Source organism: Myzus persicae, unplaced genomic scaffold (genome assembly GCF_001856785.1).
Source record: "Myzus persicae strain clone G006 unplaced genomic scaffold, MPER_G0061.0, whole genome shotgun sequence".
Classification (NCBI taxonomy): domain Eukaryota; kingdom Metazoa; phylum Arthropoda; class Insecta; order Hemiptera; family Aphididae; genus Myzus; species Myzus persicae.
In genome coordinates this window covers 1,503,585-1,531,040 of record NW_019100691.1, presented here as the reverse complement: position 1 = coordinate 1,531,040, position 27,456 = coordinate 1,503,585, and the positions used below count along the sequence as shown (strand labels likewise).

Below are 27,456 nucleotides of genomic sequence, written 5' to 3'. Positions count from 1 at the left end.
GTCGTACAGTAATAGTTGACGGATAGTAGTCGGTCTTTTATTTATCACACGCCAAGACCGAATACTAATTTGCCGATTTTGCCGACTAAAATCAAATCTCAATACTCTCAGTTTCGGGGAAAAGTCGTGTTCGTGGCTCGTCGTCGCCGAAATTTAAGTAAGTACGTCCTAGATTAATATGTACCCGACTAGCAACTACCCAAGTCTGCGTTAGTGCGTTCTCGTTTCAACTTTCAAGGCTGTGGACTCAAATGTCCCGGTTCACAGTCGCCCCATTTTACTTTCGTCGATTTATTTTTTCATTTCTACCTAAGTACTCCTTCCTAAATATTATAATTAATTGCCGTCCGAATATTGTTACCTACCTACACACACACACATGGACACATGTGGCAGTCTTATTTACGTATCTACACAATAGTTAGGTTTCTATAATAGCCACTGCCACAGTGTACACAATAAATCATTGTACCTACTCGTGTCTCGTAATAATAGATCATTCGGTCGATTGCCTCGAGGGAGACTTTTACGTAATCAATTTCCCGGTGGCTCGTCGTCTATTGTGTGCACTGTGCAGTTGTCAGTTACTATTATTGCGACGGTTGTCGTCCAATACTGCAACTGTTTGTGGGCTCCAAGGTAATGATGCCCCTTGGGGGGTGTTGTGTGTCATGTCAACAAAGCCAACTTTCACGGTCCACTACCTCCCTCCCACACATTATGAACGTCATGTGTTTTGCAATCTTGTAAGTTGTGATACTGCTCTTACCCGCTAAGTATTATGGGTATTGTTTTTGGTGAAAAAAAAATTTCGCATTTCACCCTTTGTCGAGGGACTATCCGAAGCTATATTTTCAACACTGCCATTCAGTATGCTCATCGTTATATAGGTAATGTTTGCCGGTTGTTCAATGCGCTGTTATTGTTGTTTGAATTCTCACAAGACTATTAAATTCGATACTACTTTGTTTTTGTTCTATTTAAATTTGGTTTTGTTGATGTAAGACTATATGGAAGGTATAACCTTTTTTTCAAAAAACTTTTTTTATTTACCACCGTCTACGGCCCATCACATAAATAAAACATACATGATTCATCTATGGGTATTACCTATTATTAATAAGCTTCTCAAAATTACATTGTAGCAAGATGTGTTTACGCTTTACATATTATATGACATTCATATTGTTCGTGAACTTCAATTATAATTAAAAAAAAAAAAATAAGTGGTAAATAAATATAAAAATGTTGTCGATCCATTTTTAAAATTATGTATATTTGTGGTTAGGTATATTAAATAATAAAAGAATAACACTGGAATTAACAAATCTTATATGAACTAACTGCCATTTGTTTATCTTAATTACATTTTTCATGTACCTAAACACTACTTGTCTTATTTTCAATGTTCTAATGAGTCAATATTTAAAAATTAACCAAATTATTTGATTATTTTGTTATAATGTAGTTGATTTTGTATTTTATACATAACCTACTATTTCAAGTTTTTTTGTTTTACCTAATAGTTTATCACTTAAAGAAGAGTGCTCTAAACACTGTATCTGTTTTAGAGCAATCTTGTTTCAAAAAGATAATTTTGTTGAAATCTCAATCAAAGGTTTTAAAATATACCTTCTGTCAACTAGTATAATTATTTGTTATTTAGTGTTTCAACATAACTTTCAAGTTCTAAGAAAAGAAAAGCGTAATTTTTATAGTTATCCATTTCATATTATTTTTTAGAAGTACCAAATTAACTTGAAAAAAATTAAAGATATCAGACTATACGAAGAATATTTCAACGTAAGTTCCTGTGATACATTTGCATTTTGATCATAAGAAGAATTTAATAAGTTTCTTTTAAAATAGTAATACAATATTTTATGATTAATAAATCATGTACAAACAAATACTTTTCTAATAAAATATTTATTTAAAATTATCTTAAGTGGATAGTATTAACATTAAGTATGCATAATACTTGACTACATACAGCATTTTTTTGAGTATTTATTTAAATAATAAATGAAATCATAAAATTTGTTGTACTCATTAATTTATGTAGGGTTGTAAGGACAACATTTTTGGTTCAATTTTTTGCAATATTTTTATCAATCTTTGGATGATTTTGTTCTGATTTATTCAGTATTGCAGTAACCTATCGTTTCTCTAGAGATTTTAACAGTATTATATTATTATATAGTACCTACCTGGCTATCTTATCTATCAATTATTTTAAGTATCAGAAAATACATTTTTCTAAGGTATTTTAATTGTGTGAATTCAACAGGAACAATGAAGCTGTTCAAGTGATTAAACCAGTGTGCTCTATTGACAGTGATGAGTACCAGAGACGCAACAGATGACCGCTATATTGACGATTCTATCCGAAATTGCAAAAAACCACCTTTCAAGGTAAAGTCACCATCATATGTCAACATATCTAGATCTATAAATGGTTATACATCATCCTTAACACAGTACGATAGCAAGAAACGCGAGAGTCGATCTAGAGATTGTAGTCCTATCAATGTACGCACGGTTAATAGTAATATGGAAGACCAACATATTATGACGAAATGTTCAATTACTGATACCGTTGATTATAGGACTGAATCAGCTAATTCCGTAGTTGTAAACACAATTCAAAGACTTTACGGTTCTAGTGTTAAAGTGTCGCCAAAGGAAAAAAGATTGAACAACATTCCTAAATCAACTGTAATACATAGAGAACATACACCTGACAGACATGATTTGCCTGTGTTAAAATTGCTCAACCCCCAATTCCGGGCAAAATTAGTAATAAATAATAATTCACCACCCCCAAAAATTAAACCTTCACAAATCACCAATGGTAGTGATGTAGAAGTTAATGGTGGCAACTACTTTATTAAATTAGTTAGCTTAGAATGTGATACAATAAGAAAATTAATATCGCAGGTAGAATGCTTGTTACCAATGGCTCCTGAAAATGGCCAAGCTCGTATTCAAGCTATCGTTGGTAAATCAAATCTGTTAATGTCCAAAAAAATTCAACAATTCCTTGGCTTATGTGAAAGTAATATATCCTGTGCACTCAATGATTTATCCAGACCCAAAAACAATGATTTAGAAGGGTTTTGGGATATGGTCAAAATACAAGTTGAGCAGGTTAAAACTGAAATGCGAGAAATTATTGATATAAGTAATAAAGGTTGGCCTGATGACGAAGACGAAAACAAAAATAAAGAGATACCTATCAAAACAATTAAAGTAAAAACGAAAATAAAAAAACCTGTTGTTTTAAATTCAAAATATGACGCGGCTAGAAGAAAAGCAATTGAAGATCAACGCAAGGCAATGAAAAACTTAAAAAGTGATGATATTATATTTTTTTAACTTTAAGTGTGTAGAGATTATACTGTAATATTATGTGTTAATGAGTATTATAATATTTAATTAGTAATTGTTTAACTTTTTAATTTATATATATTTTGTATATTATGTCACTTGCATTATTGTAAACCATTATTTTACATTTTTAAACAAATTTTATCAAAATTTAAAACATATTGTATTATTGTTAATACATTATGATTATTTATGTTGATGAGTATTTTTAACTTTTTTAAACAAGTGCACTTATAGTTAATATAAATTTTGTATTTTGGTTTAACCAAACCATAGAATAAGAAATAACAACTAAGACAAATTTCTAAATTAAAATTTTATATGAACAAAATAACTAAAATTGAATTAATTAAAACAGTTTTGTATTATTTATAATTTGTTTTGCTCAATATTTATTTACCCAAGTATGTTATTTACAATAATATTTTGTGTATAAGTTATTTTCTTATCCAATATACTAGAGTATTTAACATAACATAAGTAATTTTAATTCCTACCCTTCTAATAGTATACTCCTTTATTTTATCTACCTCCTTTCCTCTTGCCAGATGTCCAAACGGATGTATATATTATAATCAGCAGATACCTACTTATTGGAAATGAATAATTTGTCTTTTAAAAGTCTTATTTAAATTATCCATAAGGCTAAGTCATATAGTCATATAGTTGGCTGTTTCAGAATATGAAGTACAGTACAAATTAACACTTAAGTTTTTTTATTTTGAGTTGAGGTGAACTATATTTTTAATTATATGTTAACTATGTGTTAATCATAACAATATTAAATATATTTGTGGCTTTATTACTCAATTAAATTTTTTTTTAAATAAAGTTATTGACAGGGACTTAGCGTTGGGGAAAAACTATAATTAACTAATGATTAAAATCTTAAAAAGATTAAATTTACCTATAATACCTATTTTAAATCGATGTATTTCAATACATATGCAATTGTTTAATTTGTCGATACAAATATAAAGGATTAACATGATAAAATGATTATAAGTTAATTATAAAAAAAAATTTGAAAGTTAAATTAATTATACTTGATCAAAATTTCAATCATAGTCCATGATTAATTTTGTTTAGTATTGGTTTTAGATTTTCAGTGGAGCTATGAATGTATTGATTTTACAAATATGTGTGTTTTTTTTCTGACCAAACATTTTTCCTAGTAGAAATAATGCTTTGATTTTTAATTTCAGCATCTTTTCTGATGGGAAAGTGAAACTAGTTGATACTTGTGAGAAGTTAAATTAGAACATTCAAAGCAGTTTTCAAAATAATTGGGAGAAACAAACAAAAAATTAAGGGAAATGTGGATTTCTATGTAAAACCAGTTTTTTGACAAACCGTTTTCTACCGCCTCTTCTCAGAAACGTTTTTGGATACTATTTGTTACTACTTTTTGGATATATATCATTGAATTAAAATTTAACACCATCTGTTACAATGTCATTCTAACATACCATACAGCAGAGCGGTATTCACCATTTTTAATTGTGAAATAGTTTTAAAATTTGTAATAATATCTAAATCCATATAGTATTGACAATATTTGAATAAATGCATATTCATTGCAATGAAGAGATAATTTAATTCTTTTAAACAATGCTTAATCCTAATAATCATTGTTTAATTATAGATTTTTTGGCCCAACTCTGTTAACACCCTCCTTATATATAATATATAAGAGTTACTTTAATTGTAAAAGCCTGTCTACACTGGTTAAAATATTGTAGTTCAAGTTAAAAATACACGAGTACAAAAAAAAATTTTAAACACGCATTTTGACTCACATTCTTTATATATTTGAATTTAATTTACATATTGTATAGTGTATATTATTATTATATATATATATATATTGTTAATGTGTTCTCAAATGTATATTTTTCCAATTTTATATAATTTTAATATTATGGTATTAATGCATTATATAGGTATTATGACACATATTTGAGTGAATACGAGTTGTACTTTATACATGATTGATTTATATTTTATTCTGAATTATTCCTTTACTTGATGTTTGATTATTCAAAAATTAGTCTTACGTTTTATAAATATGTTAATTATATAACTACGTTAAACATTATAGTTTGGTTGATTGTAGGTATCTACGACGTATTAACAATTTACAACTAAAAATGTTGATACCCACTGTTAGGGATTTTTTTCCTGCTTATTAACACAAATACACAATAATATTAGCATTTTTCAATTTTTCAATGATTGTTGAAACTCAAAGTCAGAAGTTGTCTTAAGATAATTTACGATGACATAAATTATACTTATAACACCCATGTTTTGAATTGAAACATATTATATTCTTTATAGTATTTTATAGTATTTATTTTTTTAGTTGGCGAAAAAATACATTATTATTAGGTATATATTATACTTCTGTCGTTTGTACTTTCTATACGTAGGTAATTACATAGATAATATTATGTAAGTATAAAATAAATACCTTATATTATTATAGCTATCTAAACATTGAAGAAGAAATAATAACTTTCAGAGCATAAATTCATTAAATTATGTCTGGCGAAGTTAAAAACAATTACAGACGTAAATAAGTAACTACTTATAAAACAAACTTGTAAACACATTTAGGTACATCATACACACCAAAGCCGCAACTAGAAATTAATTTCGGGGGGGGGGGACCCCTCCCAGATGATACACACGTCAATCGTCTTGAGATTCAAAAATTATAATGTCACAAAATCTTTATATTTAATTGATGTTTCTATATTATAATTTATAATATTGAATTTATTTTAGTTAATGCAAAACAGATGCAATTAGATTGGCTAACGATGAAACTCATAATTTATTGTTGTATGGAATAACTGCATAAGTAGCAATTTTATATTAAGGTGTATAGGTTCAATAGTAAAAATTGCAAAAAAAATGTTACATAATCATGGAATTTTTACAATTCAGTTATATGTACTTATTATTTTTTTTTTAACGAAACGATTTGCCTCACCTGATCTTTTCAGAGCACTTTTCCGATAGGTCGACATACGTTCAAATAAGTATATTAATTGTGTGGTACTCGCCAGTGGCGCAGGAGTGTTTTAAATATACTATGACATCGTATATCATGCCCCCCACCATTTTTTTAATTCAACCATCAGATTCAAATCAAATCACTTACATATAATAGGTAATGCGATGTTTAATAATTATTTTTCCGTTTTAACTTAAATTCTGGATGCAGTACCTTACGAGTTACGGTGTGCCACCTCATCTAAAAAATATGACATGACATACATAAATTAGGTGATCGGCGCCACCGGTATTCACAGTAGGGTATAGTATTAATTACATAATATATATGCATAGATAATAAAGATATATTAAAAATCTTGATTAGGTATCTATAGATATATTATTATATCTCTCAAAGAAATCAACTCACTCGCCCACGTGTAACGGACGATTGTAAACTCCACCAAAAACCGGTTATACGAAAAGGTAATGAAAAAGTCTAATGTAAACTTCACCACTTTTATTTTCTTTCCTGTAATGAGTACAGCCAGTGTTAAGGCTTTGTTTGTGTAAAACTTGATAGTATATTTCAACCAAAAAAACTCGATACATCTACTCCTGTATAGCTACTCTCAAAACATAATGTGGTTGATATGACCCATCACAACCCCGAGAACGACCTTTCATACGTACTACTTACAGGGGTTGGCCAGCATCGCGCTTAGAATAATACGTATTCACAAAATTCTACGACATGTGCGGGCCATCACGATTTTATATAATATAATGCATTGAATTGGTCAGTGTTGATTATGCTCGTATTGTAAATGTTGAATGTGGCGAAAAAATTCAGTTTAATTGGACTGGTGGGCGAACGGACCCTCTCCTCTGTACCTGCACTGCCGTACAGTGTGTATCTCGGAGTTTTACATGAAAATTTGGTACTATAAAATAGGTAGGTAGGTAAATCGTCAGATGTTTTTGATATTATATTCTCTGTATAGGTACTGTACATCGTAATAATTGCGTCGGCGGCGTAAACACCATAAGACCGACGTCCGACGATATTAGTGGTTTACCAGATACCAACATAATAATGTTACATCCATTATCCATAATAATATGTATATAGATAGGTACGTCACTGAAATGTTTTCGTAGGCGAAAAACAAAAAAATGATATTTATTGGAAAACTCAAAACATAATTTATTACGAGTTTAATGTGTGGTGTATAAGCTGTCGGATAACACCTACCTATTGGCCGCGAATTAACCTCATCTCCAAAATCGTAAATAGGTTCCTACCTACTTCCACTTCGAGACATGTTACGATTATGTTCTGTTAAAATCGTTTTTTAATGATTGAAATTATATTATTCGCGTGTCCGAAATACTATTACGTACCTATTATAATTTATGTACCCACCTGTGAACCTGATGCCCTCGATCGAGCGAAAAAATACGGATGGTATAGATATTGTATTCAACTAACAGTTACCTACGAGTAACACTACGGCTATATAGATCAGGGGTCGGTAACCTTCGGCCCGCAAAGAGATTTTGTGCAACCCGCGTCAGAAATGTATAATGTACATAAAAAACCAACACATTATAAACCTAATCCATATACCTAACAAGAACATTACTGTGCTCTTAATGTTTGTTGATGTGTAACCAGTATTTCTGAAATTATTACGCACAACTACACTCTGCAGTGTATAATCTACGGTGTTAATATTGTAGTTTTTCTGTACATTGCAGTCTATTGAACATGTTTGTCGTACAAAAATAAATTAATAGTTACCTACTTACCTACCTATTAGGCATAAAACATTGAATGACTAGAGTAAAAAAAGTGAATAATTTTTATGTTGCCTTTGATAATTTTTAATACGGTTTTTAGCCATTGTTAAAAAAAAATATAGTTTTTGTTTGTTTCAACATTTTAACTTAATTATAGGTAACTTACTCGTACCACGGAAACAACATTATATCGAATTTGTGACGAACAAAAAAATAATTTAATGTTCGTTTTTTTATTACTTCTAGGCTATAAATTAATCACAAATTATAGTCTTAATAGGTTGAAGGTATTTAATATAGGTATTATATGTCATTAATTAACCTATATTATATTATAATTAATTCATAAGTACCTATATCATATGTATAGTAAGTAGGTTATATACTAATATGCCCATTTGAATGAGTAATGACGTGCATGTACATTCATAATTTATGTATGTGTCTGCAATACCAACGAGGTTAAAACAATATTAACTTAAAAAAAAATTATCGATGCGATTCATGTGCACACAAAATGAATAATATAATATGTTGTAGCCTGATCATGATGTGGAAAAAATACATTATTTAGAACTGGTATAACGTATTTGTGTGTAGATTTGTCTGCTTTTAATTTTAAAATAAACAATAAAAAAAAAATAATAACAAAAGTAATAATAATCGCATATATTTGGGTATGCAAGGTCCTGCAAAAGTCTAAATCATTTATTATTGACCATAATTATTGCAGTTGTATACATATTATGTAGGTAAATACAATTGATAACATATTATATCTACCCTCAACAATGTTTCTTAAATTTACTGTAAATGAAATATTATTGAAATTATATAGGTATTAGGAGGCACCTATAGATGGAGTATGATACATATACATATAATTTACGAGTATACCAATTTCCAATATTTATGATTAATAACCTGAAATAGCCGATAAAGCTCAGCACAAGGAACATATATCGTGCGTATGAAATACAACTATAGTACCTTCCATAATAATAATTAGAGTCTGGATTTTTATTTTTTTTGTACATTATTTGTATAGTTTGTTTTTAACTATTATTTTTATGAGCAATTTACTGTTGGTGTCATTTGATACAATACGAATATACGTTAAGAGTAACAAATATGACTGGTTAACATTATTTTGATGAAAGGGGCCACCCATTAATGACACTTTCTAGTTCCTATGTGATTTGTATAGTGAAATTATTTTTTGTATTTTTAATTTTTAAAACGACTTAAATATTATTTAATATATAGGGGTAACTGCCGATCGGATGAATGACTGTCAAGGGATAATCTTGATTACCTTGTTTATTACAAAACTATGATAACTAAAAATCAGCTCTCCTCGTGGAATGATTCATTTTGTTATAATATAAATATATGAGTATATGTCTTATTTATGGTAACTAGTAGTTCTCAGTTACTTTTTTTAGCTAAACAATTGTTGTCAGTGTTTATTATATACATTTTTTCCAAAAATCATCTTCGTACAGCATTTTTCGAGGTGGTTTGTTTTGTTTTATTTTTCTTTGTTTGCATTTCTTAATAACCAGCAAGAAGTAAGGTTTACATAATTGCGCATTATCTTGACGCATATTTTACGGCATTGGTAGTTATATTTTATGTAGCGCGCATATTTATAGTTTTAAATGTTATTAAATCGGGTAAATTTATCAATAAGTTATAAGTTATAGATAAAAACGTTTCAAAAATGTATCGAATATTGATAGGTAATTTAAAAGTACATCATTTATATTATCACTAGGTACCTAAGTAGTAAGTGCTAATAGTAGTCTGGTCCAATTACATGCATTTATTAATGTTGTTTTCTAGACTGAGTGTTATGAGTTATAACATTTAAAAGTAACGATGCATAAATTAAAATAATAACAGTTCTGGTTTCTAATAGCAAATCATAGGTGTGGAACATTTGAATTGTGTAATAAAATATGTAGTTACATAATTTATATTAACTACAAATTATTGTTTTAAAAAAATGTTTGGTATAATGTAATTGTAAATCACTTACATTCCTATAGATTTGATTATACTCGTAGTTTCTAAATTCACCAAGCTTAGGTATGTACAATCATAAATACCTACAGTCTGCGGGGTAATACCTGCATCTAATGAAAGACACACATTATTTCAGAAAACACTAATGTTCTTGAACAGTTGAACATATTTCTTTTGCAACATCTGTAACAAAATTTATTTTGATTTTGAATGGCAACATACATTTATAATTTCATATTCTGAAGTAGGTGGAATATTATTCGGAGTATTAATATCTATAAAAATCAAATTTCGGACAAGACGTATAGTTTATCACATATAACTCATGAACTATGTGTCCGTCTGAAATTAAATTTGTATGTATCGAAATTCTCCAAAAAATATTCTCACTCTGGAACAAGGAATTAAAAATGCACTAAAAAAGTAAAAATTAAAAAATTGTGAATTACAAAAAATAGTATTTAATAATATTGTTTTCAACGACTTTAAATCTAAAAAAAAATTTTAATAGTTTTTGAAATAATTTATGTGTGTTACTTTTCATCCGATTTATTTGATAAATATCAAATATATTTTATAACCTAATCTAACCTACTTAAAAGATAAAACGTTGAGAAAATGTCAACTTCGCTGTAGAAGTACTTAAGACTTAAAATGTTAAAAATTGTTTATAATACTTTCAAACTATATATAGGTAACTAGGTATCTCAGGCATATTTTGTCCGTCAAATTTAATTTAAAAAATAAAAATATATATAATATTATTTTAATCTACGTTACTTTACCTTGGACGTTCTATAGAGGGGAGAGTATAACGGATATGATACATAGATAATTTCAAGTTTTAAGTTATTTGAATTTTTCATTTTTATAGTAAGTTTTGACACGGAATGTCATTACGTCAAACAAAAGAACAGAATTTAATTAATTATGACAAAAAAAAGATACGATTTGCTTTTGTTTCCGATGCTCTTTTTACAACTTTTTTGTTTCCTCGACCCTTTAGTCCCAATAATAAAATGCAATGAATTTTAAATATTAATGGATCTTTTTAAATTTTTTTTTTTTATTTGAGCCTCTCAGTATAAACTATTATAACTCGACAATTTAATAGGTCTTATCTGTTGTGATTATTAATAATTATGTTATAAACTATAATAATTTATTAAATTGTTAAGCCTTTCACTTTTCAGTAACATACTTAAAATATTTGGTATAAATCTTTAAAATGTTATGTATTTTAGAAACTCTAATAAACTTAGCACAGGCGTATAAAAAAAAAATTGTATTGTTACTGTTATAATTATTTTAATATTTTTGTTGTTTTAATTGGTTATGTAGGTGCTGTATTCCTAGACACTATACCTATACGTTTGTAAATAACTATATCGGCTTCAATATGATTGGAATATGGACTTTGTTACGTTTTAAATCGACCAATTGTAAAAAAGATCTGGGCACAGTGTTTAAAAAGATGAATAAAGATACCAAACAGTTATTCGGCGATCTGTTAGAAACGAACAAAACGCGAAAACACCGTTTGAAACTTGCAGACAAAATCGTGGGCGACGAAAAGGAAAAAGAAAATAATTATCTTAATCGATTGAAGTCACAGATCAAACCGACGTTGGAAGGTACCCAGAGCTTGCCGTCTATAAACACATCATTTTAATTTGAATGTTTATCTTACCGTTATACAATGTAATTTTTAGATGGTATCAATAGTATGGTGAATGATTCAAAGCAGTATTTAAACCAAGAATACTACAGTAAGCTCACCGCCGAATTGCCTTCCGAAATGATTATTCACGAAACCCCCAAACGTGATATACCTTCAGTAACAAACATTCTTATTACCACAATGTCAGAGAAGTCAAAAGCAGCTTTAGAAAATTGGAAAAAGAGTATGATTGAAAAGCTGGGAGAAGACGGTTTTAATAAATATAGCAGAGGTAACATTTGTGTTTTAAAAAAGCAACTAAACTTTTTTATGGTTAAAAAAATAATATAATATGGTATCTGCTTCTGCTATACTTAAGTACTATACATCCGAATTAATGCTTCTACTATTGTGTAGTCGAACGAAAAGAAAAACATTTTATTGGCGGCTTATATAAAATTCGGAAAATGTCTTTTATAATAATATAAATAGTTTTATATTTCTATTAACGGCGAAACAGAAAAATGCTAGAGATTAAAATATATACCAACTTAGTTGTATAAAAGTATAAGTACACGGTTTATATTTTAAAGGACTATGCAACTAAAAAAAAAATGATTTTTTTTTATTGTGTGAAAATGTAGTACTTTAAAAAAGAATAATTTTGATGCTCTCAAAATTGTTGTCGGACAATTGCTTCCGTGTTTAAATATAAGTCGCGTTTTACGCGTGACGTCATAAAATCACACCGTCCGTCGGGCCGTATCTAAAATACACACGTGGTATGTCTTTCGCGCGATTAAAATAACTATAGAGACAAATTGATTCAACATTAATAATATGATACTTTTTATTTTAAGTTTAAACAAATATGTTATTATAATTTATAGGTTTATAATACATTAATATACACGGTAATCTTTTTATTTTTACTTTGATCACTTCTTATTTGGAAAAGTATTACATTTTTTGCAAACCTTATTTTTTGTTAATTATAGGTAAGTATACAGGACATTTTAATATTATGTCATGCCATTTGTTTTTGGTTTGTGAACCCACTGACAATAATGGCCACGTGGGTGATCAATAAATAATTCTATTATTCTACTATACAGTCGAACAAAAATAAAAAACAATACTCATACTTGAACTATACTATTTGGAAAATCGTTATTTTGTAATGAAATGTTCGAACTTCAAGTAGGTTTTTGAAATAACAAGTGTTCGTCGCTAAAAGAATCAACCCTGTATCACACTGTGTTAACTCGTCTCAAATGGGATAGAACCATATATTTCATCCCCCTTCTAATTACACCACTGCTTCTATATTGCATCCATTCACAGATGTATACGTAGTATATACAGTACCTATACACGGAATATTTAATAATACATATTTTGTTTTCGATCCGATATCGGATGAAAAAATAATTTTATTATTTGAAAATTCGATTTAACGCCGTAAATCTAATATACTGTCGGGCATAATATAATAATGCACCGGTGAATATTGCACGGCACTATACTAAATAGCTATATAGTTTGCTTTTCAGAATGATTTAATTCCGTGTAATAAAAATAATGTAAAATGTAGTATATTTTAGACACTATATGAATATTTTGTCAACACACGAGAACCATGATGATTATGGTACCTATATGATATTAGCAGTTAGTATTTAGTACCCATAACGTTATCTGATATCAATATTTTTAATTAAACTATTGAAACCATTTAAAAATAAAATAAAATTGACTATAGACTTTTGTGATAAATCGTCAAAGTATGTCATTAATGTTTTACTGCAGTACCTAATACCTTTATATTACATTCACTATTAATTCTTACAGTTAATATTGTGCTTTCGAAAGAACGATTACGGTATATATTTTGTTTCAGTCCATTATTTTTCCAAGTTAGAAAATTTTTATCGTTTCATTAATAATATTATTTTTTAACCTAGAATTTGGATGACTCTTTTATAATATTTAAAGATCAGATATTTTAAAGTGTTCAGTTAGTATCGCGATTCGCGGCTATAGTTGTACAGAATATGGTTTCACTTACTTGAAGCGGTTTTATGTTAAAATTTTGCAGATCACCTAAATAAACAGCAAACCAATATACACATTATTATTCAACATTATTATAATTTAGCGCTGGTGTGGTCGTGTGGGTATTGACCCACTGGGGTGAATTCTGAGTGGAGTCGCACTCATAACTATATATATTGGTACTCTTATTGTATAATATACAATAATAGTAGGTATATAGGTATAAACACATAATCAGAATTTAATTCACGATGGCGATGTAACTTCTGTTAAATGTATGCAATCTAAATAACTAACGAGGTACCAATGGCAAGTACTGAATTTCGGGGAAAATGCAAATTCGTTTACGCAATGAAAATAAGTGCATATAGTACTATATGCTTAAAAATGTATAGTCATGATGCATTACCAGCCGTTATACCAGTTCTGTTAATTATCACCATATATATAATAATTTTGCTTTAATAGTCGTTTGTACAAAGTCGTATTGAGCTCCGAGTTCTGATCAAACTATTTTTGTTTGCAGCGTCACACGTCTGCAGCAGTCGTCGGCTAATCGGGCTGTTTGACGAAATTAAATATAATGCCACGGGTGGGCATTAAATATTAATATGTACAATAATTATGTCCACGAATAACACACACGGGCGCGCACTCTTGAATGTCTCGATCAGTATGGGTATTATTATATGCGTTCTAAAACTATCTCTACAATGTTTTATTCAGTGCAGTATAATTCGATCTGCGCAGCGGTGTGAGCCGTTTTAATCACAAATGGAAAATCGTTTAATTTAATTGTAACTGCTGTAGCAGGTATCGTATCGACGGCTTTAAAAAAGACTCATAAAAAAGGGGCGTGGAAATGGAGATTATTCCCAACGGAACTTATTTGGGAAGTACACGACGGTGAAGTATCTGAGAGTTGAAATAATAGCTAGTAGGACAGTCTATAAAATGCTGTTTTTGCAAAATACGGTATACCTACCTACTATAGTTGTAGTTGTATAGGGTGGTTATTACATTTTAACGATGGAAAAAATACAAATCATATTATATATTTATGTCAAGTTATTCGTTTTGAATGATCTTACCTAGTTATAAGTAGGTACGTTATATTGTGCAAGAATTGCTTACTATACAGGAAAGTGCTCTTACTGGAATTCTACTTGAATATAGAATATTTATCGTGGGTACTTCTATATTTACAACTAATTATTCTTAGACGAGAAAGGCGCAATTCAGATGAATTCTCCGAGACTTGTAGTTAGTAGTTAAAAATTAAAATAATAATTACTATCGCCATAACAATTTTTAGTGAAATCTCAACAAAATCGATGTACACTTAATTTTTCACGGTACCAGGAACTCTTAATAAAATATTGATTAACCTAAGTTACAATAAAAATAATTAAATGAGAACCCCAACCCAGACTATGATTTCTCTACTTGTGTTAGAAATTCACCACCCTTATAAATCTTCAGGTTATAGGTATAGATTAGGTTCCAGTACCTCCTCGCATCTGACATTTAATTGTAGATATGAAATGGAATGTTTTGCGCACAAATTGAGAAGTCCGTGGAATTTTTTAACGCATTGTTTTTCTCAAGCACAAAGTGTCACCGCTATGTGGCTCATTTTTGTCAGCCAAATGCATGCTAACCATATCCGTCCTACGCTTACAGAAAAAAAAAAATTAAAATGAATTTATTTGGCTTGTTATGGCTGAACCGGGATAAAATTGTCAGTTATGGTACCAACGAGTTTTATGCCGCAACTTTTTTTCCGGTTTTGATTCAGTTATTAATTATTTTAGTTAATATGGACTATATACGCGGGTTACGTTTTATTATGGAATATACAGCTTCTATAATTGTTAATTATAATTTTTTCCCCAATATTTCAACTGATATCATACTTTTTTTTATTTATTCTATTGATTTTAATTATTCCAAATATTAAAATATGCCCGTCATCGTTTGAGTTTTTTTTACTCCATAACGGTGTGATCTGCGCTTTTTAGGTTTCTTAGCATAATAGTCTAGAACACCTTATATATTCCCATTGTTCCATATATTCCATCCGTTAGTTACCTGCAGTAATCATAGTTACGACTGTTTGTGTTAAGATATTTTAACCGTGGTTTTATTCAAAGAAAATTCATACTTGCCAGAAGCTTGTATTAAAAAATATGAGTTCAATTGAAGCCAATATTAAAAAATAGGTACCAAAATATAAATAATACCAAATAATTATTTTTAAATTGTATAATTTGGAATTATAGCTTATTCCGGTAGTGTTATATACTTATATGTATTAAAATACGTTTAGAAGCCGGGAATTTTACACTCTCGCTTTCCTTACTTGTTTTTAAAATATTTTTTTTTATGGCGATATTAGATTTTTATTCGATTATTTGCAGTTTATTAAGTTTAAAAAAAAAATAATTTCGTGTAAAGTTTAATAGAAATAATATTTCGTTAAGAAATATTATGTCAGAAGACTGAAACTTTAAATAGGCTGACCTCTTATTATAGTCTTGTATATAATTTATTGTAGATACCTACCTGTAGCATATTATAAAAGCAAGTCTTATGCAAACAAAAGTGTTGTGAGCGAAATGTTTCTATTACGTATATATACTATTAGTATAGGTGTATATAAGTCGTTGACCGTTGTATACAATTTTTAGAACTAATGGCCATGGGAAGTGCTATGCATAGTAAAATACAGTCGCATTTAACCGGCTGCGAACCGGACGTAAGTCATTACGTTGAAGTAGAAAACTGTTGGAAAAGTTTGGATGCAGTTTTAAAAAACGTTTCGAAACCGATTCTGGTGGAAAAAATGGTCGTACACGACGGATTGTCGTACAGAGGCATCGTGGATTGCGTTGCGTTTTACAAGTAATGATATAGTTATTACCTATACAGTAATATAAACTGACAAAACTGGTATTTTTAACGTACATACCTCAAATCGATTTTCATATTATACTTAAACGGCAATAATTATAACTTGTCGTGTTTTACAGAGACACTCCTGTGGTAATCGAATGGAAAAAATCGTCACGTGATAAATCGAGTTTGCAGTCGACGTACGACGCGCCTATTCAATTGGCAGCTTATATGGGAGCTGTGAATAACGACATTTCCTATGACTTCAAGGTAAATTATTGTACTTCATATTTATTGAATTAATTATTTTTAGATTTTTAGGAAAAAAGCTTTTTTTTCGCCGATAATTAATTACGTTTATACTATATTATGTATAATATTGTATAGATTCATTATACGCATTTACTTTCAAACTTTGATGCATAAAAAATAATGGATGATGATGATTTTGTCCGAATTCGCGTTTTACAAAGTTGTGTTCATGTTCAGACGTTATTATTATTATTATTTTTTTTTACTATTATAACACATTAATTATAAAACGCAACTTTTTTTTTAGTTCGTTTCGAGCGTGTTGTTGTTATTGGCATAATAGAATATATGATACGCGCCATGTACACGATACACCTACTTTATTTTCGAGTGAGTTATGGGCCCCGGGGAAAATTTAGTGGATTACTCGCTATATTATACGCGTGTTCCGTGATACGTTTTTCGGACGGTGAAAAAAATCTCTGGGACCAAAAAATAGCCTTAATTTAAGGTGGTTGTGATATTGGAGATAGGCGGTGTACGGTGTAAACAGAGCTTTCGTTATTTGAGTTTCGTCGTAGTTATATATTTACACTATAGGTATACGAGGAAATTGTTTTTGTGTAATATACTTGTTATTATATATACCCACAGTATACACGAAATATATTTTGGAAGGTCCCACATTTAAGCAACGATGGTCTCGTATATAAATACGTATCTTGATAATACTAATTATTATAAAGACGTGCTGCCGTCTCAAAAGCTTTTAAAATTATTAATATAGTATGCAATTTTATTTAGGTTGAAGAAGGATTACTAGTCGTCGCGTATAGTGACGGTCATCCGGCCAATGTCTTTAAACTGACAAAAGAAGCGTGTCTCGATTATTGGAAGATTTGGGTGGGTAGACTGAATAAATACAAACAAATTCAAAGTAGTTTTAAGTAATTATTGTTATAGTTCAATTAATATAATTGAATACATCAAGGAACTGATTAATTCGTTTTTTCTTCTTCTGTTTCATCCGTAACTTTGACATTGTTCGTTATTTTCACAAAATTCTTACTGAGCCTGTAAACAAAATAAATTAAACATAAATAATACGAAAAACCTATTCATATTCATTTGAGTAATATCTCTTAATATTGTGATATTATGATATTATGTATTAACCGCATGGTAAGTATGGTTATGTACCGTAATATTTATTTACTAAATTATATATAAAAAAAAAAATTAAACTTATAAAACAGTATACTTTTCTTTTTTGCTCATTATCTTTTTTATTATATTTTTATATTTTTAAGAACAATAGGGTTTTTACAGTACAATTTTATTTTGTCACATATAACTTGTTCCTACCGTATTATACATTTATTTTTTTCATGAAATGTGTTTGGTAACGGTTTGCCTATGTATATATATATTATTTATTAAGATTAAGTTAATGATTGTACTGTAATTTATAAGGATTCTTAGTAATATAAATTACTTTTATTTATGTAAATAATATGGTTTTTTCTAAGTTAATTAAAAAAATATTTTTTAATTGAGTTCTTATTTAAAGGAAAGTCTATTATTCAAAATGTATTGTTTGCTCCAACAACAATAGATATTTTACAGTTTTATTTATTTATTTTACGATATGCGTTTTAATAAAATATTTGTTTTTCATCTTTTTATTAGTTATTCTCTCTACGAGCTTATACTAGAGTCTTTGTTCTCAACCCTTGCACATTTTCCTTTCAGTAATTACTTTGTCGTCGATTCAATAAAACAACACATTTAATAATTCAAATAAATCATTTCTATTTATTTTTAACGTCTTGATTCACTTGTTGGTGTCGCTTATGCACACATATCAATATAATATAAGGATGTTATAGTTGTTTCATTTTTCAGTGAGGCATATAAAATAAATTATCTACAGTAAAAATAATTTTATAATATCGAAGACTTGATGTTATATTATAATATTTTCATTTGTTGATGTGTAGTAAAGCTATTTGCCTATTTTATTTATTAATTTAATCACTAAAATGCAAATACCTAAAGAAACTGGAACATAACCAATATCGTGCAAATGTTTCTGGTTGCGTAAAAAAATCACCAGAGACATTTTATGATGAGAAATGAAAGGATAGATTAAGGTGGATAAGGGTACGTATAATGTATTAGATACTTTCAAAACGTAATTTTTGTTATTATTCAAATGTAGACATTCAGGAATTTGTCTATTTAGCATTTTGTATTGCATATTTGTTGTAATATATGAATTGAATCAATTTAATAATGAGGGATTTTAAATGGAGCTAAAAGCTTTAGACTTTCGAATAAATCCCGTCACGTCTGTGCTATTTTCGTTAGCTCGGTACCACAGCAATATCACAATGTCGCAGTTTCCTTTTTTCTTTCTATATTCCCACTGTTCTTTGCGAATCGTAATTGAACCAATTTATCAGTACTTGCTGAAATTCTACGGTACTATTGCTATTTATGTAAGTTTGCCACGATGAATACCTTAGCGAAGTTGTATGATTTTATAGTAAACATCAATCTTAGATTTTAAACAGAGCGATGAATGTATTGGTTTTACAATGATGTGTGTGTTTTTTTTATTTTCTTGTTCATCGTCATCTTTTAGAGCAGTACAAATTCTTCGATTTTTAACTATTTGAGTAGGGTTTCTGATAGCATTAGATTCAACCTACCGTATTAATAATAATATATACTTAGTAATAAAAGCATACAAACTGTCTTCGCTCAGTAACGTTTTTCGTATTCAATGATTTATCATTTATTATTGAATTCAAATTTAACACATCCATTATAGTGACATTCTTAATGAAGTGGTACACACGATACCTACCATATACAGTAGAGTGAGTTCCTTGGTTTCTATATTTAATTCTTTATAATGTGCTTAGAAAGACAGGCGATAAATAATAAATTGTAAGATTCAAGAAGGTTTGAGCAATAGTTCTGTTTAATTAATATAGTAGGTATCTGTGTTTTTATTAGAAACTGACGACATTAGGTTTTTAATTTTTATAAGCTACCTACTTGATTCAGGAAAATTAATTTCGAAAAAAATATCATTCAACGTTTAGAGATCAGTTCTAGTTGTAAAGTTGTGTGTGGTGTAAATTTGACATTATCTATATACAGGGTGATTTACCAAGCATTTTCACCCCTTTTTCTCCTTCAATAATGCAGTTATTCAAAATCTAATTTTTTAATTTTTAAATATACATTAAGATCATATTTTCAAATTCTTGAGATTTTTTGTACTACTTAAGGAGTGTTTTGTGGAGATACCAAGTATAATAAATACTAGATCCAATTTTAAGTCTTTTTTATATTTATGTAAAACTAGTTTTAAGGACTATTATCCTAAATTCAAACATTTTAATAGCCAAGAAATTAGTCGTTTGAATTTTTATTGTTGGACATCAACATTCTCAAATAAATTATCCACTAATTAATTTACAGTAAAAGAGGAGGGTTCACCACAGGGCACAGGACACTTTTTAAGTAGTACTAAAAAATTCAAGAATTTGAAAGTATGGTCTTTGAGTATAATATAGTGAACAACGTAATAGAAATTTCAAAAATCAGAATTTGAATAAATTCATTATTAAAGGAAAAAATGGGGGTGAGACTTCTTGGTGAATCACCCTGTATCTACGGAGACAGTATAAACATACATTTATCGGCTGTAGTCAATGTGCACCAAAATTGACCCAAAATATATACAACATGTGTAATTTGCACTATTTTTTTAAAATGCATTTGTAATTTGCACCAAAATAAAGATATGTCATTTGCACCATCCGTAGGTAATAAGAAATAGGAATTGTAAATTGTAATTCGCACCAAAATTAAAATCGATTATTTTTTCGATAGTATCTCGATAGTACCAACTTACAAGGTTAAGCTTATACACAAATTGCTGTAAGTTTATATAAAATCGTATAATTATGAATATAAAAAAAATTAGCCAATCAAAATAATTATATGTAAAATTGAAAAAAAAACAGTACAGATTTCGATAAAGATGTCTATAATCCTAATATAACTTTAGAGCTTCGACTGTTTTGGTTAATTGAATTTTTTTTGTATTTGTATGCAACTAATTCAATGAATGAAGTTCTTTAAATACATTTATTATTATACTGGTCTAAAGCAGCTTAAATTTGTTTTGTCCGTTGACATGTTTGAGAAGTTATTCGCAGAGTTATATGTTAACTTGATAGTTTTATGTACGTATCTGTTTGAAAATCTGTTAGAACTTAAATGAAACTAAAAATTTGAGGGTGTGGATGATACAATTCTGAGTTAAATTTACTGTGAAAGGATTCACATGCATTCGTTGTAAGTGCAGACGACGATGATGAAACTGCCCAAATATACGGGGGAAATAATGAATTGTTGTCTCTATAATTATCAATCAAATAGTCAGCAAACATTTGAAATTTAGTCGTCAAAATATTACCAGATAAGTTGAAAAATCCCAAAAAATTATTATCATCATTCGTGTCCGTCTAACCTTGACGCAAACGAGGATATCGAAGAATAATGTACAAATAAATAATAATTTTGGTACAAATTACATACCTTTATTTTGGTACAAATTACAAACACTACTTTCAACTACCTGCAGTGGTGTGAATTACATATCTTTAATTTGGTGCAAATTATTAGCTCCCGATTAAATAAATACAGTGAAACTTCCATATAACGAAATTTCATTTAACAAAATTTTCTATTTAACAAATTATTTTTTAGAACCTTCATACACGAAAATTTATCTCCAAATAACGAATCTGTTGTTTCTATATAACGAAATAATTATTCGATAAAAACTGGTTTTTGTAAATGTTATCACTATAAAATGTTAAACATATAGTTCTGAAATTGTACATGAACAATGGATCCGATAAAGATAAAACACCGAAGGTAGGCAAACTGATTAATTTTATTGCAGTATTTTAAAACTTAATGATATAGAAACTTTTTATGAAAAAAGTACAATTTATAAAAATAATAAGGAAACAAAACTCACTAATTATTTCTTTTGAATTATAAAATTAAAAACTAAATTAAACTGTAATATTATATTTAATGTTGTTTTTTTACATAACACATACAACACATAAGTATATACATACAATATAATTTTTAAAAAAAGTTGAAAATATAATTAATTCTATTTAACGAATTCCTCCTACTACGAATTTTTTTTTGCTGCTTATTCGACTTCGTTTATGGAAGTTTCACTGTATTTTAAGAATATAGCTCCTACTCCTTCTATAATACTGCCATATGGACGTACGGAAATACGCGGAAATCATTTCCAAATAAAGAACAGAGAAAACAATAACTTTTGAGATAATAAATATTTATTGTAGGGATCTTATCCGACGGGTTTCGTCAAAATATTACTCTCTATACTCGACAACGATTTACTTTGTAGTTAAAATTAAGCTAATTTTTTTGGCTAGATTTAGACCATCCTTTTCCAAATAACTGGTGATAGGAATGATATTAATATTAGGGTTATGAGTATGAAATATCTCACATGAAATTTTCACTTTGAAATATTGAAAAATATATTTTAATTTTGTTTTTTAATTTTTTGTTTTTGGTATGTTCGACAAAATCATCACTAGATTGAAGCATTATTATTTATTATATTTTTAATTTCATTTTAAGTATATAAATTAATTTTAGTTCCTATTGTGATCAGCTGTTATCTATAGTCAGTAGTCACACCACAAAAGCCAGTCAATAAATTTAGAGACATTTTAATTATAAAAATTATAATTTATATCTTTAATCTCAACTATGCCACAGGGGCCAAAGAGAGGCATCTAATTTGTTTTTAATTTTTAAAGATTTATTGCAAGTCTGCAAACAATAATGTGATAATATAATAATAAAAAACTAAATTTCATGAAATTTTAGAACCCTCATTAATATAATACATATTGTGTGATGTTTAGTATAGATATAGAATAATGCATTAATAGATTTATAATTTGTTAATGTAATTATGTAAAATACTTAAATGTCAATGTGTCTTACGGTATTAAGATGATCATTAAAAATTGCGGGGCCCTGTAACAAGTGCGGTGGCCCTGGACATATGTCCCATTTGTGTCCTCCCCTAGCCCCGGCACTGCGCAAAACTCAATAAACATTTGATTCTTAGGCGGTGTAGTGTAGTAATCGGCTCTGCAGCATTTTTATTAAATTGCTAGGAAGAATGCTACACAACGTGCAGTATGTTATATGTATACGACTTTGAAATAGCTTGTTATTTATGTATGGGAAAAGAACCAAGTGATCCTTATCGAACGTATCTGTGTTGATCAATTAATTGTAATAATTTAACTGTAGTTTTTTTCTCTTCGATTGAGCATAATAATATAATATATACCTACTATTATTCATTTCTATCGGCTACTTTGACGTCTATATTACTTACCTACATAACATGTTATCGTCGCTTAAATGCTCGTCTAGTGGACACTGAGCCGGCACAAAGGTCAAAGAGTTAAATTCAAACGGTCAGTACAGGGGAACCGAGCTGGGTGTATCTATCTACTACTTAGCTGTTGAAAGTTTTCAATTACGAAATGTCATCTCATTAGTTATCATGTATAAATTATCGAATACCTAACTATTGGTCTTGAAAAAATCATATCTGTTACTATACCTCGTTGTGATGACCCTTTTCCATTCGTAATCAGTATTGTGAATGGTAACTTACTTCAACGTCCAGTTACGGGTTAAATCAGAGGGGCCCAACAGTAAAAGTAATAAATAACAATTGAAAAATAAAATTAATTCACATTTATCTACGACTTTATGCAAAATAAAATATTCATTAGTGTATTTCCTTTTTTTCTATTGCTTATTGTCAATTACATAGTACGTTTATTGTTAATCAGACATGAAACTGTGTCGCAGCTTTGTCGTCGTTACCTATACGTTGTTTAATAATAGAAACAACACTGTATTTATCGTTTTGTACGAACGCTATAATTTATCCACCACCAATATCAACTATTCAAATATTCAATTATTAGGACTTAAAGTAAAAATTTAAAATTTTTTGGTCAGCTAAGGAATTTTTTCTATGGCCCTCGGTAAAAAAAAGGTTGGTCATCACTGGGTTACCTGACCAGGATAATCCCTCAATACTCAGAAAAATACTTGTTTAAGAGTGTAAGCGCGCTTGTGCACAACTTACTTGTTGAGCTCTTCCTCTAGCCCGCGATTAGCTTGTTCGATTTGTTCTCGCTGCGCAGTGATCGCTTTCATGCGGTCCTGCAGCAGTTGAATCCTTTCCTCCAACAGTGCCTCCATGTTTCGTTCCTCTTGGCTCAAGTTTCGCAGATCGTCGGCGAGGCTGAGCTGTGTACAAAGGAAGATGGCAATATAATTATGTAAGTATAATATTAATAATAACAACGATTAGTCGTTATTGTAATATTATACGACGTTATTCGCGCGCAGAGAATAACGACACCCGTATGCGTCGATGTGCACGAACATCGTTGGACCACCGAATGTGGATGTACGTATCATGTATAACGTGTGTGTGTGTGTGTGTGTGTGTGTGTGTGTGTGTAGGCAAGCGTGTATGTGGTGCACCATGTCTATAATTAAGCTAGGGTCCTGGACATGCGCCAGCGCCATTACATTCGTATGATAATATGAGTGTGCCTGCTGTAGGTTTCACGTTGTGTCAAATATATTGTAAAATAAGTTATCGAGATTGATAGCAGGTGACGAAGACGTGACAAAAAAAAAAAAAATTGTAATTATAATATTTAATTATTTAAATGTCTAAATAGTCTGAAAAGCACTGTCCTGGAGGGGATGGGGTTCATCTGGGAGGATTCTTTATATCATGCGAATCATTCATACGCCGATTCCTCAACAAAAAAAATTTTTAGTTTAAGATAAAAATAATGGAAAAGTGAAAACTATGAGAAAATGTAGGTGTAGACAATAATACATTATTATGATCATTGACGTTTAGATTTTTTTCAGTTCTTTGTGTTTTTTTGGAATATTTTGATATTGCCTGGTTTACGATAAAATAATCACCAGCTCTGTGAACAGTTCAGGTATATAGGTAGAATTGTGTTGTAAATAATATTTAAAACCGACGCCATGATTCGATACGTTTCAAAGTTCACTTCATTTATAATTTTGCTTATATTCCAATTAAAATAAACTTGTATTGTAATGAGTTATAACATTTCATCTGAAACGAATTTATAAAATCCATATAAAGTCGTTTCACTATAATTTACGACTACCGTACCGATAAAGATGATATTTATTTCAAATGCACTTCTTTTTATGACCCTTTAAGTTGTTGTGGTTGTTACCGTAATTCAGTAGTGGTTTGCGGGCGATCTCGTTCAAAACTCTTGACATTTAAAAGTTATCGGTTTTAATAAATAAATAATGTTTTAAAATTGTTCGGATGATAACTTAAAAATGTTCAAACGATTATATTAGTCATAAGAAAAGTAAATTTAGTAAATTTTAGGTCAATTCAGTCGAATAAACAATCTTGTTGGTTTGCGCATTAAGTTAATAAATAATTGAAAATGTCTATAAAAAGAACATTCTGTTTTAAGAAATGACGACTGTATGGGATTGCTTGAAACATAAACAATAGCAGCAGTAAAGCAGTAAGTATTAAAAATGTACACCAAAATATGAGCCTTTTAAATTAAATTTAATGAACTTTTTGCAGTGTATATTTTTAGTACCGTATTTCAACTGAACGTGTTTTTATGCTTTAAGTACAGGGTTGTAAAAATAGCTTAAGGATAAATAAAAGTTATTTTGAAGTTAATCGAGTAGAGAGATAAAACAATAGTTTGCTTTATTTATATAACAATTTGTGTTGACGCAAGAAGGTACAGCTAAGTTAAAATTTGATTTCTAAATAAATTGACTGATTTCTAATCATAACACTATTTTGAGACACATTATAGTTTTTGAATTTTTATTATTGACGATCTTTTAATTTCCATGCTTTCAAATAAAAAATAGTTGTTTAATAACTATCATACATTGTATCAATAACACATAATATTATTTAAGTAGGCCTCTTGATCCACCAACAATCTTATTTTATAGATTGTTTTATCAAAAAATGTAAGTAGAAAATCAATAAATATAAGATTTAGTTTCCCTGCGCATTATTTTATGGTTGAGTGGTATTAAGAAATATTTATGAGTGAAGAAATTAAAATTTCTAATCAACAATGATAGGGAAAATAATGGAAGACGATAATATAAATGTGATCACATTTGATTTAATGCAAAAATTAGAGGTAAATAATGGGAAGTTCTATACACTTTATTAATAAAAGAAAAAAAATCAAAATTCCCTTAAAACAGTGGTTACCCAAGTTACAATAGTAATGTTTGGTATAAACATCGGTTTTCAATCAATAAAAAACCACGCTTGACTTGTGACTTGTGATATAATGGTCATTTCATTTCCACAAAGTTCCACACAATGTAATATTATGTTTAAACGATTCGTTGTCGTCCCTTAAATTCCCCCTCGGTTGTCACAAACAAGTGCAGTTAAGCTTGTGCGGTGAACAGTAATGCGCTTTTAATGCATAACTTTCTCAAGATTATTATTTTAAAATTAATATTGAATTGTGATTTTGAAATATTTCTTGAAGTTCGTTTCCATAACGGACGTTATTTTTATGCGTTTATTACTTTATGAAATATTATAGTAACTATAGCTGCACGTATTTAGGTGCCTACAAAGAGAAATTCGTAGTACATTTTTCATCCAGTGTTTGAGTAATTTTAACGACATAAACGAACTGTGACTAATATAAAAACGGGGCACATCGCAGGTAAAGGACGACTATTAATTGGTAGTTTCGATTATCGTAAGATGGTAGATAGACTAAATCGTAACAGGAAAATTAGTGAATTGGTGTAGCGCAGGAAAGTGAGGCCACCAAGAAACAAAGTTTTTACTAGGGCGTTACCACCCACAAAATTTTGATTATGCCAAGACATTGCCCTACCCTACACTAGGTGTTTGTGTTTGCATCTTTGCATTCTATTCGCATATATCATAATAAATAAGTGACATTATCTTACGTTGGACGATGACACTTCCTGTTCTTCTTCTATTAGTTTCACCAGAGTTTTCCCATAGTTTACAATCATTATACTTCTTGAATAGATCAACAACACTATATTATATTATATTTATATAGGTGATAAAAAACCATTAGAATATGATTATGAACAACTTTGCTAAATAATTCAGGCCCACGTACCTTTAGTGCAGTTATCTA

At 29.2% G+C, this 27,456-nt stretch overlaps 2 protein-coding genes and 1 long non-coding RNA gene across 6 annotated transcripts; 2 read left to right on the top strand and 1 right to left on the bottom strand.

Annotated features, from left to right (window-relative positions):
* The first annotated feature begins 44 nt into the window (after positions 1–44).
* Positions 45–3,749, top strand: LOC111041391 (disks large-associated protein 1-like). 4 transcript variants are annotated; one of them, XM_022325662.1, is made up of 2 exons: positions 45–157; positions 2,291–3,748. In XM_022325662.1, the coding sequence occupies exon 2, from the start codon at positions 2,341–2,343 to the stop codon at positions 3,376–3,378; it is 1,038 nt and encodes a 345-aa protein (XP_022181354.1). In that variant the 5' UTR covers positions 45–157; positions 2,291–2,340; the 3' UTR covers positions 3,379–3,748. The 4 variants fall into 4 exon arrangements, with proteins under 4 accessions (XP_022181354.1, XP_022181361.1, XP_022181376.1 ...); XM_022325669.1 differs by having other exon boundaries at positions 73–165; positions 2,291–3,749; XM_022325684.1 differs by lacking the exon at positions 45–157 and adding an exon at positions 214–890 and having other exon boundaries at positions 2,291–3,749.
* On the top strand, positions 57–18,063 carry LOC111041422 (mitochondrial genome maintenance exonuclease 1-like). The gene is made up of 6 exons (XM_022325689.1): positions 57–161; positions 11,566–11,858; positions 11,937–12,176; positions 16,630–16,843; positions 16,972–17,104; positions 17,891–18,063. The coding sequence occupies exons 2-6, from the start codon at positions 11,624–11,626 to the stop codon at positions 18,035–18,037; spliced, it is 969 nt and encodes a 322-aa protein (XP_022181381.1). The 5' UTR covers positions 57–161; positions 11,566–11,623; the 3' UTR covers positions 18,038–18,063.
* Positions 18,018–24,684, bottom strand: LOC111041439. The gene is made up of 2 exons (XR_002605327.1): positions 24,348–24,684; positions 18,018–18,160 (listed from the first exon to the last, which is right to left on the bottom strand). It is a non-coding gene; the product is annotated as an uncharacterized LOC111041439 (long non-coding RNA).
* Positions 24,685–27,456: the final 2,772 nt, after the last annotated feature.

Excerpts from the sequence above, each read along its gene's own strand:
- LOC111041391 (XM_022325669.1), top strand. The coding sequence starts at position 2,341 with ATGAGTACCAGAGACGCAACAGATGACCGCTATATTGACGATTCTATC.
- LOC111041422 (XM_022325689.1), top strand. The coding sequence starts at position 11,624 with ATGATTGGAATATGGACTTTGTTACGTTTTAAATCGACCAATTGTAAA. Across the intron at positions 16,844-16,971 it reads GATTGCGTTGCGTTTTACAA|AGACACTCCTGTGGTAATCG; the intron begins GTAATGATATAG and ends CGTGTTTTACAG. Across the intron at positions 17,105-17,890 it reads ACATTTCCTATGACTTCAAG|GTTGAAGAAGGATTACTAGT; the intron begins GTAAATTATTGT and ends AATTTTATTTAG.